At 35.2% G+C, this 12,816-nt stretch overlaps 1 protein-coding gene across 2 annotated transcripts in view; it reads right to left on the bottom strand.

Moving 5' to 3' along the window:
* The window catches only part of LOC121375654 (protein patched homolog 1-like), a 96,515-nt gene that overhangs the window by 61,278 nt on the left and 22,421 nt on the right, over positions 1–12,816 (bottom strand). For both annotated transcript variants that reach the window (XM_041503211.1, XM_041503212.1), the window contains exons 3-5: positions 8,980–9,169; positions 8,079–8,148; positions 7,642–7,739 (exon numbers count right to left, since the gene is read on the bottom strand). In XM_041503211.1, coding sequence (XP_041359145.1) covers positions 7,642–7,739; positions 8,079–8,148; positions 8,980–9,169 — 358 coding nt within the window. The remainder of the gene's footprint in view (positions 1–7,641; positions 7,740–8,078; positions 8,149–8,979; positions 9,170–12,816) is intronic.

Here is a 12,816-nt window from a genome sequence, read left to right as displayed (position 1 = left end):
TGCAGTTAACTGGTACAATGTGAAAGTACATTGTGAAAGTAATGTCTGTGACAGATCTGCAGTTAATTAGTATAAAGTATGCCATGTAACTATGCTATGTATGTATGTTTTAAATGCAAAACATTTTATTAAACAAAATGCATGAATTTTGCTCAAGTTGGCTTTCATAAAGCTTTTACTAAATTGCGCCTCAGTGACCACAAATTAAAAATACAGACTGGACATCATACAAAACACTTTATTCCTGTGGAAGAACATTTATGTGATCACTACAATGTAATTGAAGATGAATACCATCATATCACAATATGTAACTCAACGTATTAAATTATATGCATATCTAACTTTCCATAATTACCTATTTACAAGTATGAGTCACCCACACAGATACTGGTACAAGTTTAAAATCACCCTCAGATTCTGGTATAAGCTGAAGTTTAAAATCACCACAGATACTGGTATAAATTTACGATTAGTGACACAGTTTAAAACCACCCAACCGGATGCTGGTATAAGTGACACAGTTTAAAATTACCCACACAGATGCTGGTATAAGTGACACAGTTTAAAACCACCCAACCGGATGCTGGTATAAGTGACACAGTTTAAAATCACCCACCCATATGCTGGTATAAGTGACACAGTTTAAAATCACCCACATTGATACTGGTATAAGTGACACAGTTTAAAATCACCCACCCAGATGCTGGTACAAGTGACACAGTTTAAAATCACCCACACTGATACTGGTATAAGTGACACAGTTTAAAATCACCCACCCAGATGCTGGTATAAGTGACACAGTTTAAAACCACCCAACCAGATGCTGGTATAAGTGACACAGTTTAAAATTACCCACACAGATGCTGGTATAAGTGACACAGTTTAAAACCACCCAACCGGATGCTGGTATAAGTGACACAGTTTAAAATCACCCACCCATATGCTGGTATAAGTGACACAGTTTAAAATCACCCACATTGATACTGGTATAAGTGACACAGTTTAAAATCACCCACCCAGATGCTGGTACAAGTGACACAGTTTAAAATCACCCACACTGATACTGGTATAAGTGACACAGTTTAAAATCACCCACCCAGATGCTGGTATAAGTGACAAAGTTTAAAATCACCTACCCAGATGCTGGTATAAGTGACACAGTTTAAAATCACCCACACTGATACTGGTATAAGTGACACAGTTTAAAATCACCCACCCAGATGCTGGTATAAGTGACACAGTTTAAAATCACCCACACTGATACTGGTATAAGTGACACAGTTTAAAATCACCCACCCAGATGCTGGTATAAGTGGCAGTTTAAAATCACCCACACTGATACTGGTATAAGTGACACAGTTTAAAATCACCCACCCAGATGCTGGTATAAGTGACACAGTTTAAAATCACCCACACTGATACTGGTATAAGTGACACAGTTTACAATTACCCACACTGATACTGGTACAACTGACACAGTTTAAAATCATCCACCCAGATACTGGTATAAGTGACACAGTTTAAAATCACCCACACTGATACTAGTATAAGTGACAGAGTTTAAAATCACCCACCCAGATGCTGGTATAAGTGACACAGTTTAAAATCACCCACCCAGATGCTGGTATAAGTGACAGTTTAAAATCACCCACCCATATGCTGGTATAAGTGACAGTTTAAAATCACCCACCAAGATACTGGTATAAGTGACACAATTTAAAATCAGCCACCCAGGTATTGGTATAAGTGACACAGTTTAAAATCACCCACCCAGATGTTGGTATAAGTGACAGTTTAAAATCACTCACCCAGATGTTGGTATAAGTGACACAGTTTAAAATCACCCACCCAGATACTTGTGTAAGCTGAAGTTTCCAACTGTCTATCAACAGGCTGAAGAATGACTGCACTTCATTGTGTGTTGGCAGATCGTGGGAGGTCTGCCATCTCTGAACTGTATAACAGCTGGTCGACCACAGCTCATCAAGACTAAACAAGACTAAACTACAAGCACCATTTAATCAGGCCACATCACTGAGATAATTATTTTATGGCTCTGTCAGTTCATCAAACACATTTTGGAACAAATTTACAAAGCCTGTTTTTCTTAAACATGAATGTTTTAATTGTTGTAAATGTATGTACAGTAAAATACTCTTATAATGAACCATAAGGGACCATGATAGTTAGTTCATCATAGCAGTAGTTTGTTGTAAACATTTGCATATGTTGGTTATTAATATATAGGAAGATCAAACAGGTCTTTATGATCAGTTCGTTCTAAGCAGTAGTTCCTTCTAAGCATGTTCATGATAAGTATGCTTTACTGTAGTTACATCTGTGTAAGGATAAAAAGGGCTTTGACAATTTTGTGCTTTCAGTTTAGTCTTCTTGGACATTTTGTAGCAAATATATACACATCAACTAAGGTATCTGTTTATCTTTGCTGTTACTTATCCAAAAGATAACAATAAAGATAAGACAAAAAACTTTATTGCATTTTAAAATTTTGCATAAGAGACACGATATAAAACATCTATATTATTTATGACATTATTATCACATACATTACATATTAATGAGACTCAGTTTAATTGCAATATGCCAGACCAAGCAAGGCAGACTATTTCAAATGATCACTTTCATTTTATTATGACTCGGAAGTTATCCAATTGAAGCTGGCTATCAATCTATAACATGAAAGTTCTTTTAAGTTTTTATGGCAGACATTTAAAGGCAATTTCTTTTAATGATTCATTACCTACTAAAACTCTTACCACATATTCACTCTTTTATTAGTCAAGTGTAAAACTGCACATCATCATGCATAAAATTGCTGTATCTTTATTTGTGCTTTCTACATTTAATACAAGTGTAAAATTAATCTTGGCAATGTAACTAGTCATCCTGATTTAAATAGTACACTTGCCATTTTTATTATTACAATATAAACTGTGTTTGGCATTCTAGTTGTTTCAATGAATATTGTTTTGTATATTAATATACACTTATTCAACATAAATATTCTTAAAATTAGTATTAAAAAAACGACAAAAGACTTTAAAGTCATGTATTACTTTGAAAATTACATCAATATACAACATATACTATTTCATTGAGTATTAAACTTAACTTGGCAATAAAAGAATTTACTTTGTGTAATAAAGTAAAGATGAAAAAATATTTTATGACTTTTTCAATAGCTGTTGTTTATAGACATGAGCCATCTTTGGCAAAGTGATGCATTGTGTTTGCTAAGATACATGGTTCAACACACAATATCTGAAGAAAAATATGAGTTCACTGGAAAACACCTGGAACCGCTTCACCATGAACACTCTTGGTAAAACACTGAAATAGCCAACGTCTTTTACACTGTAAGTGCCAGAGATGTATTGTCTGCTATTTGGTCTTGGAATGACATTATATGCAACCAACCACACATGCTCCTTCATTCTCTGTCTCTCTCTCTGTCTCTCTCGGTCTCTCTCTCTGTATCTCTGTCTCTCTCTCCCCTTCCCCTTTCTCTTTCCCCCTTGCTCTCTCTCCCCCTTTCCCTCTTTTCCTCTCTATGTCTCTCTCACCTAGCTTTCTCCCCTCTTTCCCTCTCCCCCTCTTTCCCCCTCTCTCCTTCTCTATCTTTCTCTCTCTCACTCTCTCTCTATTACACACACATACATACATTTTTTTTTCAACGAAATGTGTAACATGTTTTTGTTAATTGTGGTTACAGCACATCCATCACATTAAAAGAAACAAAAACTTTGTCACCTGGATTGAAGTGCTTTTTACAAGAGCACTTCACATCTCCCAAATCAAACTCATATTTTTCATAAATACCACCACCTTTTAACATGAGCAAGACAAGAGGAGAAAAAAGTGCTTCTATTTTCAACAGCAAAACTTTTTTATTGACAGCTCGAACAGATTAAATTCATCTGTTTAGCTTGTTTTTAGCAATCTCCCTGTGGAGTAGAGCGGAGAAGGAAAAAACACAGCCTGCGATCTTAGAGAAATACACAAAACTGTTTGGCAAGATTTGTTGTTTACAAGCCACAACAAGTTGTGACAACAAACTACCTCCCAGTAGTAGATGAAAGTTCAAAACAAAGGTGTTTGGTTTTCTACAGACAACTCACAGTTGTACTAAGAGTTGTACGTGAGGGTTCAGAATGTTCTGGAGGAGAAGGAAGATTTCAATTTTAGTCAGACTTCCAGGAGAGATTGCTTGTGCATATACTAAAGAACAAAACATGTGTGATGTGTATGTGTATGTATATGGATGGATGGATGGATGGATGGATGGACGGACGGGACGGACAGATGGATGGATAATGGATTGATGGATGGATAGGCATATAGACGGATGGATGAATGGATGGATGGATGAATGGGTGTAAGGATGGATGGACAGATGGATGGGTGGATGAATGGGTGGAAGGATGGATGGACAGATGGATGGATGGATGGGTGGATAATGGATAGATGAATTGATAGGCATATAGACGGATGGATGGATGGATGAATGGATGGATGGATAGATGGATGGTTGGATGGACGATTGGACGGATTGATGGGTAGATGATGGATGGATGGATGGACAGATAGATGAATGGATGGATGAATGAACTGATGGATGGATGGATAGATGGATGGATGGATGGATGGATGGACAGATGGATGTATACTGGATACACAAGCTATAGAGGGGTAGGTATGTGTACATCATGGAAGACCTCAACATTAGTATCAAGTTGATACAAAATTATTTAAAAGTTAAAAAACTTGCATTCAGTTCACTCATTCATTTCATTAATTCATTTCAACTTATATCCAATTAAGGTTCAAGCACGCTGTCCTGGGCACACACCTCAGCTATCTGGGCTGTCTGTCCAGGACAGTGGGTTAGTTGTTAGTTGGTTAGTGGTTAGTGAGAGAGAAGAGGGTGTAGTGGCCTTACACCTATCCAATGTGCCCGTAAGAACTCGCTCTGGGTTGGAGCCGGTACCGGGCTGCGAACCCTGTACCTACCAGCCTGTAGTCCGATGGCTAAACCACTACGCCACCGAGGCCGGTCAGTTCACTCATACCCATCCAATTACTATTGTCCTCTGAAGTGATCAGTCTAAACCAGCCGAGTCGCATTTACAGACAATTTGTGATGGCTTTATATACAGTAATCCTTCCTCTACTGAGCTACAAAGGGCTGTTGTTCATGTTACCCAACATGACAAGCCTGACCACCCACATGTACAGTAAAAAGCATGCTGTGCTGTTGACAAATTCTCCTGGATATTGGTATGCCACTTCATGGGATTATTTGATTTGTGCTGCAGAACAGGCCAGTTTGTTTTCACGCCAAGCAAAAAAATGCTTGAAGATAAGAAGTAGGATCTTTGCATCTTCCTGCTGAACTGTTTGAGGTCTTTTAAAAACAAATTAATTAAAGTGCTTTCATAATTTGTTGGATAAAGTCTCATTTAAAAACATTGCCTTAAAATCAAAATTAAAAATTAACCAAAAGACACAAAAATATTCTAAAGCTTTTCAATATTTATTTTTTGTACTAAAAACAAATGGGGACATAACAGTTTATTTTTGATTGCAGTGCTTGTTGAGTATGGTTACTCCTACTATTTACATACAGAATAAAAACAATGGAATGGGTTTATACAGTAAAACCCCTCTATATTAGACATCCAGGGGTCCAAGTACAAAGTCCTGTTTTAAATAGTATTTAGTTTAGAGACGTTCTGTTGAGTACTGATTTGTAAAAAAGGACAGTGAAAGTCCAGTTTTGAGTGAAGTCTGGTTTGCACAGGGTCTGGCTTTGAGAAGTTTCACTATATAGCCCATTTTACATTGCATTCAAACTGAATGTTTGACAATACTGATCTTAGCTACGATTAATTGGAGCCATTGGTCTTTTTCAGATTAACATCATGGACTATCATATACCATGTGAATGGGTTAAATAGATTCAAATCCTATTAACATACACTTTGAGTTTGTACTAAGGGTTAGGCAATCTTCAGATGTACTGTATATTGGAATGCAAATGAGAAAGAACACCAATGGTAGTGTGTGTGTAATCAAAAACAAAACAAATGACCTTTACGCCTGTATTTTATTAGGCTAGCACAATGCAGCAGGTAATAAAAGACCATTAAAATGTTAAATAATTGCCACTGTTCTCAAAAGAATCTTGACACTGATACTAACACCCATGTACATTATTTATTGCTATAAATACCACATTGTTTTTATGGCTTTTCCATGAATACATTAACCTCCATCACAACTTATATGAAAGAAAAAAAAATTCAACTGTTTATTTTATTTGGTTGTCTAACTAATGTTTAAAAAATGGATATGCACAAATACACGTAATATATTTAAAGAGAATACCACCATAATAATTAATATATATATATATATTTCTGACCTCCATATTCAGCTAATACTGTTTTATTTTTATTTGAAATTATCATCTTCAAAATCATCCATTGTCTTAAAACAGAATACCACCATGATAGCTAACAAAATATATTACTGGATCTTCAAAAATTACCCCTTCAATTTGGTGCTCTCGCTTTATTTTGCATTCAAACTATCTTAAAAATTAACCATTGTCTTGAAAACGAATACCACCATGGCAGCCAATAAAATATATTATTTGATCTTCAAAAAACCAACAAAAAACCTCTTCCAATTTGCTACTCTTGTTTTATGTCCCTCTTGAACTAACACCTTCAAAACTGAAACCACACAAATTATAGATCTTGAAATAATATGCCACCGGAGTAGTTCATTCAATATATTATTTGATCTCCGGCATGGTACAATGGCTTAATGGAAACCAGGTGTTGAAGTATCCGCCCCACCACTGACCAATGGCCAGTGCCGGACATCAAGCCCTGCACTTATGTTTTCAATAGCGGTCTCAGTGATAGAGACCAGGTGACAGCAGACAGGCCGACCACCCATATCATCACCCGGTTTATCACCTGCTGGGCGGCTCACATACAAATATGAAATATCATCAGAAATTTATAACACCACCCAGTTTAACCACCTGTGGGTCACATCTCACATGCAAATATGAAATATCATCAGAAATTTATAACACCACCCAATTTAACCACCTGTGGGTCACATCTCACATGCAAATATGAAATATCATCAGAAATTTATAACACCACCCAGTTTAACCACCTGTGGGTCACATCTCACATGCAAATATGAAATATCATCAGAAATTTGTCTTCAGTTTTGTTCATGTAACCGCCCATATCTTTATGAAGTTTACCACTGGCTGGTCATGTATCACAGGCCAATATAGAATATTATCAGAAATTTGTCTTTTGTTTAATTGGAACATTTAAACAGTTACTAAATATAATTTTTGTAAAAACCGAGTTTAGAAGGAAGACTCAACTGGTCTGGATTCACAATTGTAAGTAGTTTGAGTTTGTTCCAGATTCAAAACATTTTCTACGCTTCTGCATCTTTTTGATTAGGTAAATTTAGCACAGCAATGTGGATGAGTCAAATTTACCTAATAAAAGAGAAAAACGGTTGATAAAGGTAACACACAGAAATATAATTAAAAAACCTGAAAAAAGTGAGAGTACTCACAGTGTTTTCACAGGATCCTCCGGACCTAACAATTTGGATCCTTCCCAGAAGCAATCCAAAGGTGTAATAATAACACAAGGTAGAATCAGTTCCAATATCTGCAATGAAAACATAGACGTATTTTAAATAGAGAATACCTAGTTAATGATGTAGGATATTGGTTTTATCCTGTGAAGGTAAAAATGGTAAATTCTGTGAGGCTCTACTGAGCAAAATTTCTCATTCCGTCTGAAACATGTAGTTTTCAACATCTAATCAATGTAGTCACCACTTTGAAATAATTGATTAGCAATAAGATATAAACATATTCACCAAGCTGCAATAAATAAGATATTTAACATATTTTAGGATCAAACAGATCAAAAGTTTAAATTTTGCCAGTACTCAGGAAACATTTGTGTTTTAAAATCAAACAAATATTGAAAGAAAATACTTACTGAATCAACATAGTAATCTTCTATTCTGGGAAAGTCTGTTGCATAACAAATATCTGAAAATTTCCACTCACTGAAAACAAAAACATACCATAGTTGAAATGATGTCAACTTAAAACACTAAGGAAGGGATGACATTTATATAGTATCAATCTTTATATTAAATCCATAACCATGTAAAGCATACATGTACATTCTCCAAATGTAACAAAATTACAAGTAATTAAAATAACTGAGAGGAGACATGTGCAATAATTTATTAGTACCATAAAGGGGTGAGATTTAGCTCAGTTGGGTTGTAAGACCATAGACCCTCAATGGACCTATTCTCTAGGGGTTTTCCTGTTTCAATAAGTGCTCCACTAGCGGAATATCAAAGTCCGTGGCATGTGCTGAGCTGTCTGTAGAAAAGTACATATGAAAGATCCCTTGCTGCTAATTTAACAATGTAGTGGATTTCATCTGAAAATGTGCCAGAATGAACAAATGTTTGACATTCAATTGTTGATGATGAATTAGTCAATGTGGTGTCATTAAACAAAACAAACTTTAACTTTAATCATGAATATTTCTCTTTTTTTCTAGCAAATCTGAATAAAACTTAACTTAAATATACAGCTACTACCAAATATATAAATACTACCAAATGTCTAAAGTAATATATACAGTAGAATCTCATTGGGTCAAACTCAGAGGGGTCGAATACACTGCAATGCTCGAATAAAAAAAACAAAGTCCTGAGTTACACTTACACAACGTTAACCCAATGGTTAGGTTGAACTACCCGATGGGTCAAACACTTCCTTGAGCACCGATGGGGTTCAAACCAACGGGATTCAACAGTATATATAAATGCTAACAAGTGTCTGAAATGGTTAAACTGGTGCAAGAAAGTGCTGCTTACATTCCATCAATGACCACATTAATCTTGGTGGCCTTCAATACTGCCTGTAGGTGTAGTGACAGGGAGTCGACGTTCAGCAGGTTGGCTCCGACTCTCTTCGGTGTCTGGATGACAAGCTCACTGGTACTGCCGCTCCCCTCACCCACCGTCTCCTTGGTGTACTTCAGCTCTCTTTCTAGTCTTCCACCTTCTGCAAAAAACATAACACAAATAACATCATTAATTAACATTGCTAAATAATCGTTTTATAAACTACCGAGGGTTCACTCATCCTGGTCATTGTCAGATTAGCCAATGGACAGAATCAGTTCCAATATCTGCAATTAAAATATATGCATATTTTAATGATGTATGATATTAGGAAGAGGCCTCAATATAGGCATTTTGCCTGTTGGCCAATCTCCAACCAGCATTATAATTGGGAATAACTATTGTTTAAACCAGATTAGCCAACTGCTAATTTTTATACAAAGTCGGTACAAAATTTTGTCTTTGGCTATTTTTTTATTTTTTTAAAATTATTTTTTAATAATTTTCAATGAAATACGGTACTCGACATATCTGAAAATTGGCTGAAACAAAATGTGTTCCTGTGTGAGCTGTGACTACCTACCAGTGTTTATGTTCATTCTGGGGATATTGTCACTCATTTGTTTGTTTATTTGTTCGTTCATTCATTCATTCATTCGTTTATTTATTCATCCATCCATCCATTTATTTATTCATTCATTAATTAAATAATTTTTCTCCCTATATACTCTCATTATAAACACACGAGTAAGACCCAGTGTTATACTGGCACAGTCTGTTAATGGTATTTGCAATAGGTGGTGACAAAGAAAAACAACAACCAAATAAACATTTCTTTTTGGTATTTGTAAGAATTGAATTCCGTCAGTTGCATCACATTAGTATGTTATATCTGTTAGCACAAAAACAATATATAAGTCACCCATGTACATCAACTGTAATGAATAAAACAAACACACATATAACACCAATAACCTGTTCTATTGAGGGTTTTTTATTTACAGTATTTTTTAAAATAAATTTGCAATTATGATTGAGGGTTTTAAGATTCTTTGTGTATTGTCAGGTACATGTATGATGTTTGAACACAAGTGATTTGATTGTTTAATTATTACTTTCATTTAAAAAATAATTAAATATTTTGTTTACATTTAGTTTATAATCAATAATATTATATTATACGAAAGGAAATGGAATAGAATCCCCCAGTCTTGTAAAGTCTTTTAAATATGTTTAGGTAATTACAATTATGAAATATTCTGTGAATGAGATGGATCATTTGTGGTACTGCATATGTTTTGTCAGGTTTTTTGGTGGAGTTTTTTGTTTTTTAAAAGTATAGTTCAACTTAATTCTGAAAACAAATGATTAATCTAATGGGTAAAAAATTTAACATATCCTATTTATACATGTTACTAAATATATATTCAGGGGGAAGAAAACAGATTAAAAAAAATATTGTGCTTCAGAATGTCATATCAAATGTCTTATAAATCAAATTAATAATTTTTGTCGGTCTCAAAAACATTGGAAAGTGAAAAAGAGGTGTTACTTATTTTGTTGTCAGCAGTGGTAAAAACATTTATATTTGAATTAGCTCTATGACAGGTTTTCTGTATAGCTCCATTTTTCACAAATTATCTATATATATATATATTTAACCAAAATTAAAATTAATTAAGTTTAATTGTAATATATTTTAAAAGAACAAGACTGCATTTAAAAAGTGATTTAAAAAAATTTTAAAACTCGATTCATTGTAGGTGAGATATTTATATTCAGTCTTGTTTTGTGTTAAATATATTTTATTTTATTTTCTTTCTTTTGATTTAAAGAAGCTATTCAACACATTTTTTGTTTTTATGATATACATGTATAAGGAAACAAATCTGGATGATGTCCATCCCACTCCCCTTCTGCTTCCCCAAATACGCATACCGGTGCAAAGTCTCTCAACTTTAGATGGGTATCAAGTATCTGGTGAATGTAATGGATAAATTGTGGTCTTACATATGTGGTTTTCCGATACACTGCCTTACTGGATGAGATTCAAATAAATAATGTGTCTACCTTATCTGGTATGCAATTACCAGCAGGTTCAGCAATGTAATGCTGCCAGCCTCAGTGTGTGGTCCAGCACGGAGAAAACAACACCTTCCGGTGAGGTATGTACCCACTGGTAGCAGTAATCACTGTCACGGCTCACTGACTTTTCAGCCGATTTGCTTCATTTCCCCTCCTCCCCCTCCCCCCTACATACTGTTTATCAAACAGATTACAATGGGGAATCTGGGATAGGCCGATATACAGACAGTGTGGAGTGGAAGTTGCAGAATCATGTAAAACTCCCATGTTCTCAGAACTAGGTGAGCTGTTAATAATGGAGTAATGTTCTTAAAAAAAATTATACTATTTTCCAAAGCATAAACATGTTTTTATTAATAAATATAATAACATACAGCTTGTGTATTCCTTAAAACTGAATTAATATCTTTTTTAATGTTTTTTTTGTTGTTGGGTTGGGTTTTTGTTGTTGTTTGTTTGTTTTTGTTGTTGTTGGGTTTTTTTTGTTGTTGGGGGTTTTTTGGGGGTTTTTTTTGCGGGGGGGGGGGGGGGGGGGCGGCGGTGTTGATGGACCAATAAGTAATTCAAGCCTAGTACTTGGTTTATGGACCATACTTAGTAATGGAAAACTAATGAAAAAGTGCCATGTTTAGTTTTAAGGTGCCCTTTTTGTCTATGTGTAGAAGACCCTACATTATTGTGCCTTTGGGTGCTTTTTTGGTGTTTTTTAATTATTTAAAAAAAATGTTTTGTTATTTTAACAAGACACTATATCAATATTTCTTAAAATTAAATTGAAACTTTCAACAGCAAAATATGACATGGGACAAAAGAAAGTTTCCAGCATGCTACACTTGGTATACAATTCAGCTGTCCAGACTTGCCATATATCACAGAGATTCATCAACTAGTAATATTACTATTAATTAGCATCAAGAAAATTAAAAAAAAAAAATTAACATTAAGAACAAAAAATCAGAAACAAGACCACATATCACAGAGATTGACATACAAATAGTGAGGTACTGGTATTTACAATTATTTTTAAAAAATATTGGTGTTCCCAGGTGGTTGGTTGGTTATCCATCCAAGTACAACTAACTTGTATGTCAAGAGAACTGGGCTTGCAATGCGGCATAGTAAAGGCTTGAAGCCCCATTGGGGAATCAAGGAATAAAGCGCTCTCCATAAAGTGCCCTCCGTGAAACTGGTGTGTGATACAAAGCAAAGACAGTGTGGCAAGCTCATTATATGAGGAATGTGAAAGGGCCTTGAATTACCACCCCCTACTATGTAACAAAGACCATTTCATACCACTGGGAGCCCAGTTAACAACTCTGTGGGTGAAACCTGACCACCAGCACACCACAAGATGATTTCAGCTAAATAAGGGATTCAGTTCACTGGTAGAGACAATCTATGACACACTGAAGGTTATAGTCACACCACAAGATGATTTCAGCTAAATAAGGGATTCAGTTCACTGGTAGAGACAATCTATGACACACTGAAGGTTATAGTCACACCACAAGATGATTTCAGCTAAATAAGGGATTCAGTTCACTGGTAGAGACAATCTATGACACACTGAAGGTTATAGTCACACCACAAGATGATTTCAGCTAAATAAGGGATTCAGTTCACTGGTAGAGACAATCTATGACACACTGAAGGTTATAGTCACACCACAAGATGATTTCAGCTAAATAAGGGATTCAGTTCACTGGTAGAGACAATCTATGA

Source organism: Gigantopelta aegis, chromosome 6 (assembly GCF_016097555.1).
Source record: "Gigantopelta aegis isolate Gae_Host chromosome 6, Gae_host_genome, whole genome shotgun sequence".
Lineage (NCBI taxonomy): Eukaryota > Metazoa > Mollusca > Gastropoda > Neomphalida > Peltospiridae > Gigantopelta > Gigantopelta aegis.
This window is presented reverse-complemented; position numbering and strand designations above follow the sequence as displayed.